The following is a 12,492-nucleotide window of genomic DNA, read 5'->3' as shown; positions in this document are numbered from 1 at the left end:
ATTTTGAATACTTTTATTTACAATTGACCTATAAATTCTTTCAGTATATGTCAAATCACAAGTCACAGTTAGTTTCTTGGTTGATTCCATGAAGGGAATACTAGTGGAGTGTATATATCATAATATCAACATATGATAAAGGTGAACCTTTTAGAAATGATGAAAAAAGTGTAATGCTTATCTAAAACAAAAACATTGGGACCCATTTGACAGAAGTTGATTTTATAGGGACCCTAAATGAAAAGTTCATCAGCCGTTTGCTTTTCCGTCAAATGGCACAATCCACTGTTGTGTTGTCCCTATAAAATCCCCTTTCTTCGCCATGAATTACACACACAGAGAGTGTGTGAAAAAGGTGATGGACAGCCATGGTTCCTCTTTCTCGAGCTTTAACTCCTACTTCCATGCTCTTTCCGACGTCCCTAGCCGCTTCATCCGCCGCGCTGGATGTGTCTCCACCACCTTCGAGGAAACCAGCCGAATCCGCTCCCGATCCGGTGCTGATATGCGGAAGAACCTCCGTTGGTACGATCTCATCTGCTTCGGCATTGGAGGTATGGTAGGCGCCGGAGTTTTTGTCACTAGTGGTACCGCTAGCCACGACAAGGCTGGTCCCGCCGTTATATTATCGTACGCCATTGCAGGCCTCTGCGCACTGCTCTCCGCCTTCTGTTACACCGAGTTCGCCGTTCACATGCCGGTTGCCGGCGGTGCATTCAGCTACATCCGCGTCACTTTTGGTTTGTTCTCTCTCATTTAGCTCTTAGGTAGAAGAACATCAAACTCATATTCACGTGATTTGAATGTATTTGCGTTTTTTATGTTTCAGGCGAGTTTACCGCGTTTTTGGTTGGAGCTAATCTGGTAATGGATTACGTTTTATCAAACGCTGCGGCAGCGAGAAGTTTCACTACCTATCTCGGAACAGCCATTGGTGTTTCTGCAGAATCGAAATGGAGAATAACCGTTTCCTCTCTTCCAAAAGGTTTCAATCAGATCGACATCATCGCCGTCCTCATCATCTTAATTCTCACTGTCATAATCTGTTACAGGTTCTCCTTCATAATTTTCAAATCAAATGTCAACAATATGAAATCGATTTTGATTTTCAAATTGTTCTGATTTCAAGTTCGTTTGAATTGCTATCACAGCACGAGAGAAAGCTCTGTATTGAACATGATTTTGACAGCGGTTCACATTCTGTTCATAATATTTGTGATCATGATGGGGTTTTGGAAAGGAGACACGAAGAACTTCACGGAGGCATCGGATCCGAACCATCCGAGCGGGTTCTTTCCCTTCGGAGCTCCAGGGGTGTTCAATGGAGCTGCTCTGGTTTACGTCAGCTACATAGGATACGACGCCGTGTCGACGCTGGCGGAGGAGGTTAAAAATCCGATTACCGATATCCCTATTGGGGTTTCAGGCTCCGTTATCCTCGTTACCATTCTCTACTGTTTGATGGCCGCTTCAATGTCCATGCTCCTTCCCTACGATCTGGTATGTGTCCTTTTCAATTTTAAAATATATAATATTTCCTAAAGTGAAAATCTTCATTTGAGCATGATTTGACGATAATACCCTTGGATTTGGATTTCTTGTGTATGATGTTTTCCTCTCTTGGATTATCCCATTGCATGGCAGACATAATTGCAGTAATAAAATATTTTGTTAACTATAAACTGATAATCAACTTTAAGAATTAGATATAAGATCTTCTGTTAAAAAAGTAGCATAAGATTTTATCATAGAATAAATCTTATTGTATTATTATAAGTTAATAACCCAAACTTTACTTTTTAGATTTTGAATATCAAATCAAGGTAAATCTTTCTTTATTATTTTTGAATCAAACCTAGCATATCAATATCATAAATATAACAACTATTGATTTTTTTTTTCTTCCAAGATAATCATATATCTATCTGTTATATCACTTTTTATCTTGGTATGCTTCAAAAGTATTTTAACATTTGCCTCTTTCGCTTTAAAAAAAATGCATAGAGATTTGTTTTGATATCTATTTTGATAAATTCTTTGTCTAATACACAAATGCAAATTAAAGACTGCAAATATATAAATTTACTTTTTTCTTTATATATATAGGTAAATTTGTTAAGAAAAAATTTAAATGTAAATTACATATTTACTTTGTTTTCTACACATTTACTTACATATAGCCGTAACTTTATAACTCTATATGCATTTTTTAATTTGATTAAAGCAAATAACTTAGTTAAAAGCTAAGTTTTGTAGATAAGGCCCTTTCCAAAAATGTTTTTTGAAAAGGACTTTTGTCTCAACTGGTTGCCAAAAAGTACACTTGTCTCATGTCAACTAATTTCTGTTTCCTGGTCTGTTTGACTTCTTGACTAGTACATTTTGCAATAACAATGGTACCTTTGATAAGTGTACTTTTATTATGCTCCATCAAAATCTTTCTTCCCATTTTCATTAAGTAACTGAAATTTCTTTACTTTTTACAGATAAATCCAGAATCACCATTCACAGGGGCATTTATGGAAAATTCAAACGGATTTAACTGGGTTTCCAATGTCATTGGAGTTGGGGCCAGTTTTGGGATACTAACATCGTTGTTGGTTGCAATGTTGGGCCAAGCTCGTTACATTTGTGTCATAGGAAGATCTGGTGTGGTCCCAATTTGGTTTGCTAAGGTTCATTCTAAAACGTCAACGCCAGTCAACGCTTCGGTATTTTTAGGTAACTTTTTTACCCAAATTACAACAATGAACAATGTCATTACTTTTTTTTTAAAAAGAATTAATATGGCTTTTAGTTCGTTTAGAAGCTGTATTAAGCGCGATGAATAAAAAAAAGATCATTTTTTGGATTTTAGTATTTGTAGAGGTAACCAACTATGAAAGTTGTAGCATGTTTTACCTTTACAAATATTAAAATGTAAAATGTTAGCTTTTTGGATAAATTCAAAATAATTGTGGACTATAATTGAGACTATTCCTTTAATAAATTAGATATGATGATATCATATAAAGATGTTAAAAGTATCTTTTTTTTCCAATCACATATAATCGATTTTATTAGTTATTTTAAAGAAAGTATCTTTTTGTTGTGAAAATAAAGAATTGAAAGGATGCTTGTCCTATCCCGTTCAAAAAAGTAGTTTACTTTACAAATTAGAAAAGAAATATGTTAAAACGTAATATGTCTTTCGACACTTCGGGCTTAATCAAGTGCACAACGAAAAGTGAATTTTTCATTCTTTACATAAAGAAATCGTTGTTTAGAAGTATCAAATTGTCTTAATTGTTTAAGAAGGTATCACTTTAAACTACGAATATGATAAAAATATAAAAATATAAATATTCAATAAAATAATATTTTTAGAAAGTTAGGCCGTTTGGGAAATTGGTCCCATATGAACCGTTTTGGTTGGGGAGCATATGGTCTTGTTCATACCAAGTTTTATGAAGTATATGGAATATAAAATAAAAGGCTTTGGAATTCTGTGATCCAATCTCCATAATATATTCCACAATTGTCTTACATATATAAAAAGTGGTTATATATAAGATAAATATATGCATTTTTCAAATTTATATCCCATTTAATTAAAATATTTAGTATACTTAGTACACTAAGAGTACTATTATGGTACATTTGTACTCTAATAAAAAAATTCTATTATTATATGTTCTTGAGACATAGTTAAACATAGCCAGATAATACACCAAACAATAGACAACAAGTGTGATTTATAATACACTTAATCTTGTTTAAATCACATAATATAAAATATTCAAGAAGTCACATTCCATACGCATCTATGATACTTTTGTGATGTTATAGATAATAAAACATTAAAGATTATGATTTTGTATATGATTGGTGACTATCTATGTTATTTCTATTAACTAACATGCAAATGGGTATAAGAATCTTGAAAAAGAAATGTAATATTAATTGGAAGAATACTCGATACATAATTAGTTACTAAAGCATATGCTCTCAAAACTAAACTCATGAAGACTTTCCCTCAAGAATCATGTTCTAAAGTTTGGTATTTTCTTTGAAAATCTATGTGATCCCCAAAATCCTATCTTATCATATCTCCATCATGTGGGTCTTGTGAATTCCTTCTTTTACAACCACTAAATTAGATCCATTCTTTTAATGTCTTCAAAATTTTGACTTTTACTCTTCCCTGAACTAGTTAACTTTCCTTGGACAACTTCTTGATGTACTTGTCCTAAATCTTTTGTGAATTTTAAGATTTTGTTTGTCTTCCCATAGGTTTAGATAATCCTTGATTCCTTTTTGACAAAACTACAAAAATGGTCCCTATGGTATGCAATTTTCTTTTGTTTTGGTCCGAACCTAGACTTTTTTTGACTTCATGGCCCTTTTGAGCAAATTCGGTTGTCTTCTTTTTTATATAATTTTCTAGAATTCTTGACTAAATAGTATATATTTTGACTTTTAGGGATTTTGACTGCGGCGATAGCGTTATTCACCGAGCTACACGTCCTCCTCAACCTTGTCTCCATCGGAACACTTTTTGTCTTCTTAATGGTCTCAAATGCAGTTATTTACAGACGCTACGTCTCATTGGGGACCACAATCCCATGGCCCACACTGTCGTTCTTGTTAAGCTTTTCATTCACTTCCATCATGTTCACTCTGCTATGGTGGTTCGCACCGCCCGGGAAACCTAAAGGGTTTATGCTCGGTGCATGTTCTATAATTGGAGTTGGATTAATACAGTTGTTTAGTTACATGGTCCCACAAGCAAGAAAGCCTGATTTTTGGGGGGTCCCGCTTATGCCATGGATACCATGTGTGTCGATATTTCTCAACATATTTCTGTTGGGAAATATTGACACAGCTTCTTATATTCGGTTTGGATTTTTTTCAGCGGTTGTGGTGCTTGTATATGTTCTATATAGTGTTCATGCTAGCTTTGATGGTGAGGAAGATGGAATTGTTTGTCAAAAAAATGTTGAAATGGTGAAGGAATCAATTGACATAGAGGATCAAACTCTAAAAATCCAAAGTTGACCTTTGACTTTTTTTTTTAATTATTATTTTGTTGATAGAGAGCTATGAGGGGTAAGAATAGAATTAAAGTTGGTCAAGTTGTATAGTGGGTTGCATTGATCCCTTTATTGTGTGTTATGTAGTCCATCAACTTTTGAAGATGGTTCACATGACAAAAAGGGAACAATTTTTAGGTAATTGTTTTTGGTCAAAACATGACTACCCCTCAAAGTCAACTCTTTTTTGTGGCTCAATTTCACAAAAGTTCAATGATTAAAGGACTCATTTGATTATCGCTCAATGTAAAACCTTTCATTTAAAGATTCGTATCTAGATTACACTTTCTGAAAACATGCTTTGGATTATAACTGTTAACTAAAAAGACTCGTATATATCCAGATTACAAAACTTGATTTGTAGACCTCATCTCACTTCATAAAACTTCCCCTTATTATTATTTTTTTTTTATAATTTTTATTGGTCATGAAGACGAGGACAAGATCGTTTGTTTGTCATGCTAATTCCACATCACTTAATCACTCAAAATCACTAATTTTGTCTCTAAATTCTGGCCAGTCACAATGATTCATGTTGCTGAAATTTTATTGTTCCAAAATATTTTCTTTACCTTGTATTAGATCGTACCTTTTGTTTTCTTCTCATCGCCAATCAAATTGGATTATATTTTTTTGTTTTTTCTACATATTATGAATCATATCATTATTAACCATAATATATTTTATTTTGAATTATATCATTTTTAATTACATTAAGTTAGCTCTGATGTATTAAATTATCAACGAAATAAAATGGTGAGTAGAAATAAAGTCACCAAATAGAAAGTTGTCATGTGTCCTCCTAGAGTCAGGGAGAGTGAGAATGGGCATATGGAGTTTTATTTACGAAAATGGCATAATGTTTTTTGTTTTATTTTCAGTATTTTGATTTAATTAAATCACAATCCATTTAATAAACCAATATATGTTACGAAGTGAATTTTGAGAGTCAATATCACATTCAAATCAAATCCGATTTGGACAAGATATCGTTGTGACATTCTCCTCAAGATGAAAGCAACCGCATCGTAAGTTCTATCTTTTACCAAGAGAACCTACCCAATAAGTTTCTTATATTCTAAGTGAATGCACTTTTTGTCCATAACTATTACATCTTTGATTAGTTAAAGTTGTTCCACAAATTTAAAGTGCCACAAAAGGATATTTCACAAAAAGTTTGCCAAACCTCTTTTGGGTTTTCTACCAAGTTATTGATCAGAAAATCTGATGGTTGTCATGACCAATCAAGACTTGAAAAGAAAAAACACATGATAAAGCAATATAAAGACATTGGGGACTAGAAAATGATGTTTTGATAAAAGCTTTACGATTTACAATCATATATTGATATTAATAAAAAACAATTGCAAATTAGAACGTTTACCCCTTACGTATACAAAACACAAAATAAAAGCAGATGTTAGCCGGTTTTTTTTTCTTTTGTTTATACAGCTAAGCATGCATATAAAGCAGAAAAGTAAAACACATATGTGGTGATCAATTCGTATAGAAAAGGAAAAAGATATTGAAAGCTTTTCATGAGATAATGAAAGATGACATAATTGTAGATATTTAATTATTTCTTAAACCTATCAATTTTAGAAAGGTTAATAATTAGGTCGTTTTCACCAACAAAAATATGTGAATATATTATATACTGTGTGTTGCAACCATTATAGTTGAGTAAAGTTTCAAGGTAACTAAATAAAAAATAAATAATTATACTAAAAACGAGTATTTTCCTTTTAATTCTTGTAAAGATAATGGTATTTTTTTTTAAAAAAAATTTGTAAATATTTTATAGCAGAAAGTCTAATTTTCTCACTTTCTTTATTAGTTCCTTTGTAGTATTACATTAGTAAAAAAAATAAAACACCCATAAATTTTCATTTCTTTTCGCTTTCACATTACATCTAATCAACCACCCCAAATAAATTGGAAAATGTTCCTACTAGCAACTCCATTGATGACATTGTTACTCTGCTTCTTGAGAAGCTCCTCTTGTGCACACGTGTCACCATCCTAACAACCCAATATCATTAAAACACAAGTCAAAATTCTTCCTTATTTATTTATTTTTCTTTATGCCGTTATTTTCTCTTATATTTATACAAAATGATTAAAAAAAAAAACTTACAAGATGCGAGTAGGCACGAGCAAGTGATGAAACCGTTGGGTATAAATCAAGCACAGCAATGGCAACATCCTCAGTCACCTGTGGAGCCTGCAAACTTTGTTAATTAATTAACTAAAAAAAAATAATGTAGCAAAATTTAAAAAAAAAAAAAAAAAAAAAAAAAAAAGTGCATCAAAAAATGATATTATATTTATACCTGCATGAGCTGGGTGGCGAAAACATCACTAACTGTCATCTTATCCAACTCTTGACACCTCTCAATAAACTGATCAAACGGAGGGCAAATTGGGAAATCTACATGTTCCCCCTCATTGCCAAGAGATTTGTAATATTGTGTTATTGATTGTGTAAGATAACCGTATTTTCTTAGTGTATCTCCCAACCCACTTGTTCTCTGTACATCAAACCCCTCTAAAATTTCGGTTGTCAAACATCTACAAATATTATTCACACAAAAAGAAATCATTATAAATTAAAGATAATAATATTTTATAAAAAAGAAAAAATGTACTTACGCTGTTTTAATACTTTCAGCACTTTCCAAAGCATTCGGATCACCTTCTACTAGGTATATCAACCTTTTGAGCCCACACCTCTTCATGAAAAAAGAAAATAATAATTTAGAAATAATTTATTAAATAAACAGCTTCAAATAAAAAAAAAAAAAAAATAGTAAGAAACATCACCATGATCCGAACTTTCTGCTCTTTGTAACGATTATCTCTAATGGAAGATCTTAAATCATCAACATTTTTTCTTTCAACAATAAAATCAAGAACATATTCACTACCAATATGTTTATGTCTAGCTATCCAAATTCCATCTCCCACAGGTAATCGCCTCACCTATAAAAAAAATAATTAATATATTAATAAGAGACTGTTTGATAGTTGTTGATTGGGTTAAATCTAATTTACCTCTATAGGTATCTTAAAATGGAGTCGGATATTCTCAAGAAGCTTTCTAGACCTTGACCTGAAAATTAGTTAGTTTGAAAACTATTTTGCATGATAAAAAAACATTAAAAAAAATGTTTGAAATAATTAAAGTAAACTGACTCACTCCTTGGTGAATTTTTCCCGATCATCTAATATTAAAACCACTTCATATACATCCTCGAATCGGTCCCCAAGTGTCAAAGGTGGCATTGATAGAACATTTGATTTAGCTTCTAGAACATTCCTACTTCTCTTCCTCACATTCTCGTCCTATAACAAACATTAAAAAGAACAACAAAAATATTATTATGAATTCAAAAGATTCAAGATTTTGAAAAAAAGTTAGGTCAACATTTACAGATGATGAACAAGGTTTGATTGAAGTCGGGAGTTGTGTGGTTTCTTTATGAGTGAAAGAATTTGATGACGGATGATGATGTTTGACTTTTGGAACATTTTGAGAAGTCAAAGGTGAACTGTAGACTTCGACTTCACGAAGACAACATAAAACAGATAGCCAAAGTGAAGAAGGCTCTTCATTTGGTGACTTTTTTGAGACCTCAGAAAAAGCACGGATTACTTGTTCTTTTGAGTATCCCATTCTCACAAGCTGTAGAAATTAATAAACATTACATTTTTTTAAACCATAGTACTACAACCTCAAAGGGTCATCAAAGAAAAGAAAGTGTGTGTTTGCTCATGAGGAAAACAAGACACTCTACCTTATCAACAGTATCTGGAGGAATCTCAACTGGTTTTTTCTGCAAACTTGAAGAAACATGCCTAGATGCCACGTCATCAACCAACTCAGCATCAATGCACACTGAATCTTTCAGATTTTTTTGGGTTAAATCTGAAGTTTTATCCAAAGTAGCAAGATCATCTGTAGAATCAACTAATCCAGATCTCAACATACAATCACGTGCAGCTTCTTTTCCTTGCTCAGTCAGCATGTATCTAAAATACAAAAGGTTCCAAAACTACAGATGTTCAGTTCAACTTATCATGATATTTTTTTTTATATATGAATATGAGAAGGATAAATAAAAATATTAAAAGCCAAAATGTAGTTACTTTGCAGGATTACTTGATTTTACAGCCAACCCTTTATCTATCAACTTTTTCATGCAATTCCATCCACTATACCAATCCCTGCCTGAGCTAACTCCAAACTGGCCTGCTTTCCCCTTACCTATTTCAGGCCTGTAATTATATAAGAACAAGACAGACACCATTAAAAGGGGTAGAAATGTAAATACATACATTATAGGTGAGCGAGACAATCCACTTGCTTCAGCAGCATCAATTAGCTCTTGTTTTCGCATAAAATTACTTCCATTAGATGTTCCCCTAGCATCAAAGTGATGTTATTAAGCCAATGTTCCACAAAAAAGTAAGAAGGGAAGAGAGATCGTGTTTACCTGTAAAGAGTGATCAATAAAGCATAAGCTGCGGAGTTCTTTTGAGGCACATATTGCTTGTTTCCCTTTTTTCTTTTCCCTATAATGTTGAATACATAGAGATTATAGAAAATGAAAACAAGAGCTAACTGCAAGGTAACAAAAGAAAGTGTGAATTACCACTTTCTATTATCTCTTCATCCTCAGCTTCATCAACAAAGAAACCTTTCATGATTCTCAAGATCCAATTTCCAACACCTCTGACACAATTAAAAAAGAAGTTGCTTGACATCATTCAGAGTCAAATTACCCTATAATTTTCTACAACAGTGGAGTAGTACAAGATAAACGCAATTATTCGGAGAAAACTTCAGATTCACAACAAATACATAAAAGCTTATATGGTGAAAAGTGATCGTTACTTGACATTGGAGAAGTCCTTTAGGGTTTTGATTGGGGTCTTGGAACTGCACACCTTCAAGCAGGCCTTCGATATCGTCTTAACGTTATTCTCCGATAAATCCACCATTTCCTTTTGTTTTTTCAACATGAACTCCACGAGCTCCGCATTTTCGGGACACACTACTCGATCCATCCTTTATCGATTTAGGGTTTTGAAATGGGGATTTTCAAATAGAGAATCTAAAGCAAAATTTGATCCATGCTTGAGAAGAACACACGTGAGATTGAATATTTTCGGGGAAGTCTATGACTCGGAGGTGAAATCATCCTGATTCTTTATGGATTTCGGTGGGCATACATGGTAGAATGAACTTGGAGATGGTGAAGAACTTGCTCCCGCTAATTTTGAAATTCTGATTTGAAGCGAAGTAAGTGTATTATTTTTTGCAGTTTTAACCCTTCGTTTTACCTAAAGTTGTCATAATGTGACGTTTCCAAACAAAGTATGTCTCGATTGGAACTTTTTTTACTAGACCCAAGGGTTTTTAAACAATAACTATCCGAACATATTTCATCCGATTTAAAAAAAAAAAAAAAAAAAAAAAGCATTCAATGTGTTAAGTTTTTTTATATTTTTTAACACTATCTAAAATTTTAAGACTACAAATATTAGCTAACTCACTCTCTAAGACTTTATTGGTTATAATTCTTTATGTTAAAAAGTTTCAGAAAAATAAAAGTTTGAACATATTAAAAAATTAATATAGTGATTGTTTTAACGGTTAGATGAAAATAAATTGAGTTTTTCTTTAAGATGAAAATTTTTAAATTAGAATTTTAGAAAATAATAAGAATTTAATATTTAAAAAATAATATAGTAAATTTTAAAAATGGGTTTTTGTAGTTTTGGCCTTATTTCAACTAATATTGTTTTACAAGGGCAGAAACAGCATTTTTTCGAGCACCCTTAAATTACAACTTTGCCCCTCCTCTGTTTATTAAGATAATGTGTAGGGTTTTGGTTTTCATTAACACACACCCAGATACCCTATTTGCCACCAGAGAGGGGGAGTTCGCCGCCGTTCGTCACCGGAACAACCGCCACAGGTATGTAACTCATCCGTCATTACCCGCCATATAATTCAGCTCTCCCAATATTGCTACTCACATTCGACTTTCTAGTTTCGTACAAGAAGTTGATTACCTCTAATCCTATAGTATAGTTAGCTGTGATCTGTTGCGATGCTTCGAAATGGTAGGTTAGGGGTCGACATTTAACATTATATAATTAATCGAATAATTGTTACGTGATGAATGATAATGCCCTGTAGATTTCTTTTCTTCCAGATACAATTAAAATGCATCACCAAAAGCTGAAAAGCATAAAGATTATTAGCTGTTATTGATAGTTTCAGATTCATTGATCATATTGATTTAGAAGGAGCTGAAAGATGGGTCGTGTTCGTACGAAAACCGTGAAGAAATCATCTAGGGTAGTGATCGAGAGGTATTACGGGAAGATGACTCTGGATTTCCATACAAACAAGAAGATTTTGGAGGAAGTTGCAATCATCCCTTCGAAGCGTCTGAGGAATAAGATTGCAGGTTTTTCAACTCACCTCATGAAGCGCATCCAAAAGGGACCAGTGAGGGGTATATCATTGAAGCTCCAGGAGGAAGAAAGGGAACGCCGTATGGACTTTGTGCCTGATGAATCTGCCATTAAAACCGATCTGATTGAGGTTGATAAGGAGACGATTGATATGCTGGTTGCCCTTGGGATGGGTGACCTTCCTGGGGTTGTGAAGGCGACAGTTGAGCCTCAGGCGGTGCCGGCTGCCCTTGGTTTCGGTAGGGGTGGTGGAGGTGGTGGTTTTGCTAGGAGGTATTGAGAAGTGAGAAGAATTGTTTGGTGACCTTTTTTTTTCATAGAATAATTTGGTTACTTGACTATTTTTAGTGTTTTTTTGTTTTGATTTACGTTTTTTATTTTTGAGATGTAGAAGAATTATTGATTAGTAAATTTGGATTAGTAGAATCTGCCTGGAGATTTCGTTTTACTTGGAGTTTTTTTTTTTGCTTGTTTAAATTGTTTTGTAGAATATTGTAATTACTCAAATTGTAAGTTGGATTTGAGTTTGTTGTTTGCCTCTGAGGTTTATGTGTATGTTGGTGTATACATCCATGATTGGATGTTATGAATTCTTTATTGATCACTAAAACTGAAAATGACTTTTCATTTTTTTTATATATATAAACGAAAAGATATTAGTTATACGTATGGCGGCAGTAAACGAACCAAACAAATACGAACAAAGACTTGTTCATGTTTGTTCATTTAAGTTAGTCGAACAAATGAACAAACACAAATAGATAAACAAATTAATTTTGTTGTTCATATTTGTTCGTTTGACAAATTATTTTGTTCATATTCTTTTGTTTATGTTTGTGAATAAACGAAAAAAGATAAACAATCACAAATAAACATACACGAATATATAATATAGTAATGTAATAAAAAACAACTCAACATATATGAACAT

General features: G+C 32.8%; 3 protein-coding genes across 7 annotated transcripts; 2 read left to right on the top strand and 1 right to left on the bottom strand.

The window, feature by feature from the left end:
- Positions 1–307: 307 nt before the first annotated feature.
- LOC111911219 (cationic amino acid transporter 6, chloroplastic) lies at positions 308–5,337 on the top strand. The gene is made up of 5 exons (XM_023907032.3): positions 308–740; positions 830–1,052; positions 1,152–1,500; positions 2,487–2,721; positions 4,463–5,337. The coding sequence occupies exons 1-5, from the start codon at positions 323–325 to the stop codon at positions 5,035–5,037; spliced, it is 1,800 nt and encodes a 599-aa protein (XP_023762800.1). The 5' UTR covers positions 308–322; the 3' UTR covers positions 5,038–5,337.
- Positions 5,338–6,868: 1,531 nt separating this feature from the next.
- LOC111911139 (crossover junction endonuclease MUS81) lies at positions 6,869–10,494 on the bottom strand. Of its 2 annotated transcripts, none has more exons than XM_023906955.3 (14): positions 9,970–10,494; positions 9,728–9,807; positions 9,569–9,647; positions 9,411–9,497; positions 9,222–9,350; positions 8,870–9,104; positions 8,500–8,757; positions 8,272–8,417; positions 8,127–8,184; positions 7,896–8,054; positions 7,725–7,804; positions 7,406–7,643; positions 7,210–7,296; positions 6,869–7,094 (listed from the first exon to the last, which is right to left on the bottom strand). In XM_023906955.3, exons 1-14 carry the CDS (start codon positions 10,140–10,142, stop codon positions 6,990–6,992), a joined length of 1,914 nt encoding a protein of 637 aa, XP_023762723.2. In that variant the 5' UTR covers positions 10,143–10,494; the 3' UTR covers positions 6,869–6,989. The 2 variants fall into 2 exon arrangements, with proteins under 2 accessions (XP_023762723.2, XP_052623560.1); XM_052767600.1 differs by having other exon boundaries at positions 8,506–8,757; positions 9,970–10,492.
- A 404-nt stretch (positions 10,495–10,898) lies between these two features.
- On the top strand, positions 10,899–12,009 carry LOC111910869 (40S ribosomal protein S17). Of its 4 annotated transcripts, none has more exons than XM_023906704.3 (2): positions 10,899–11,056; positions 11,388–12,009. In XM_023906704.3, exon 2 carries the CDS (start codon positions 11,401–11,403, stop codon positions 11,839–11,841), a length of 441 nt encoding a protein of 146 aa, XP_023762472.1. In that variant the 5' UTR covers positions 10,899–11,056; positions 11,388–11,400; the 3' UTR covers positions 11,842–12,009. The 4 variants fall into 4 exon arrangements, with proteins under 4 accessions (XP_023762472.1, XP_023762515.1, XP_023762629.1 ...); XM_023906747.3 differs by having other exon boundaries at positions 10,911–11,056; positions 11,391–12,009; XM_023906861.3 differs by having other exon boundaries at positions 10,952–11,056; positions 11,365–12,009.
- Positions 12,010–12,492: the final 483 nt, after the last annotated feature.

The sequence above is a fragment of the Lactuca sativa genome, chromosome 9 (genome assembly GCF_002870075.4).
Source record: "Lactuca sativa cultivar Salinas chromosome 9, Lsat_Salinas_v11, whole genome shotgun sequence".
Taxonomy (NCBI): domain Eukaryota; kingdom Viridiplantae; phylum Streptophyta; class Magnoliopsida; order Asterales; family Asteraceae; genus Lactuca; species Lactuca sativa.
This window is presented reverse-complemented; position numbering and strand designations above follow the sequence as displayed.

Excerpts from the sequence above, each read along its gene's own strand:
- LOC111911219 (XM_023907032.3), top strand. The coding sequence starts at position 323 with ATGAATTACACACACAGAGAGTGTGTGAAAAAGGTGATGGACAGCCAT. Across the intron at positions 741-829 it reads CTACATCCGCGTCACTTTTG|GCGAGTTTACCGCGTTTTTG; the intron begins GTTTGTTCTCTC and ends TTTATGTTTCAG. Across the intron at positions 2,722-4,462 it reads CAACGCTTCGGTATTTTTAG|GGATTTTGACTGCGGCGATA; the intron begins GTAACTTTTTTA and ends TTTGACTTTTAG.
- LOC111911139 (XM_023906955.3), bottom strand. The coding sequence starts at position 10,142 with ATGGATCGAGTAGTGTGTCCCGAAAATGCGGAGCTCGTGGAGTTCATG. Across the intron at positions 8,418-8,499 it reads CTTGTTCATCATCTGTAAAT|GACGAGAATGTGAGGAAGAG; the intron begins GTTGACCTAACT and ends TGTTTGTTATAG. Across the intron at positions 8,055-8,126 it reads ATTTTAAGATACCTATAGAG|GTGAGGCGATTACCTGTGGG; the intron begins GTAAATTAGATT and ends TTTTTTTTATAG.
- LOC111910869 (XM_023906704.3), top strand. The coding sequence starts at position 11,401 with ATGGGTCGTGTTCGTACGAAAACCGTGAAGAAATCATCTAGGGTAGTG.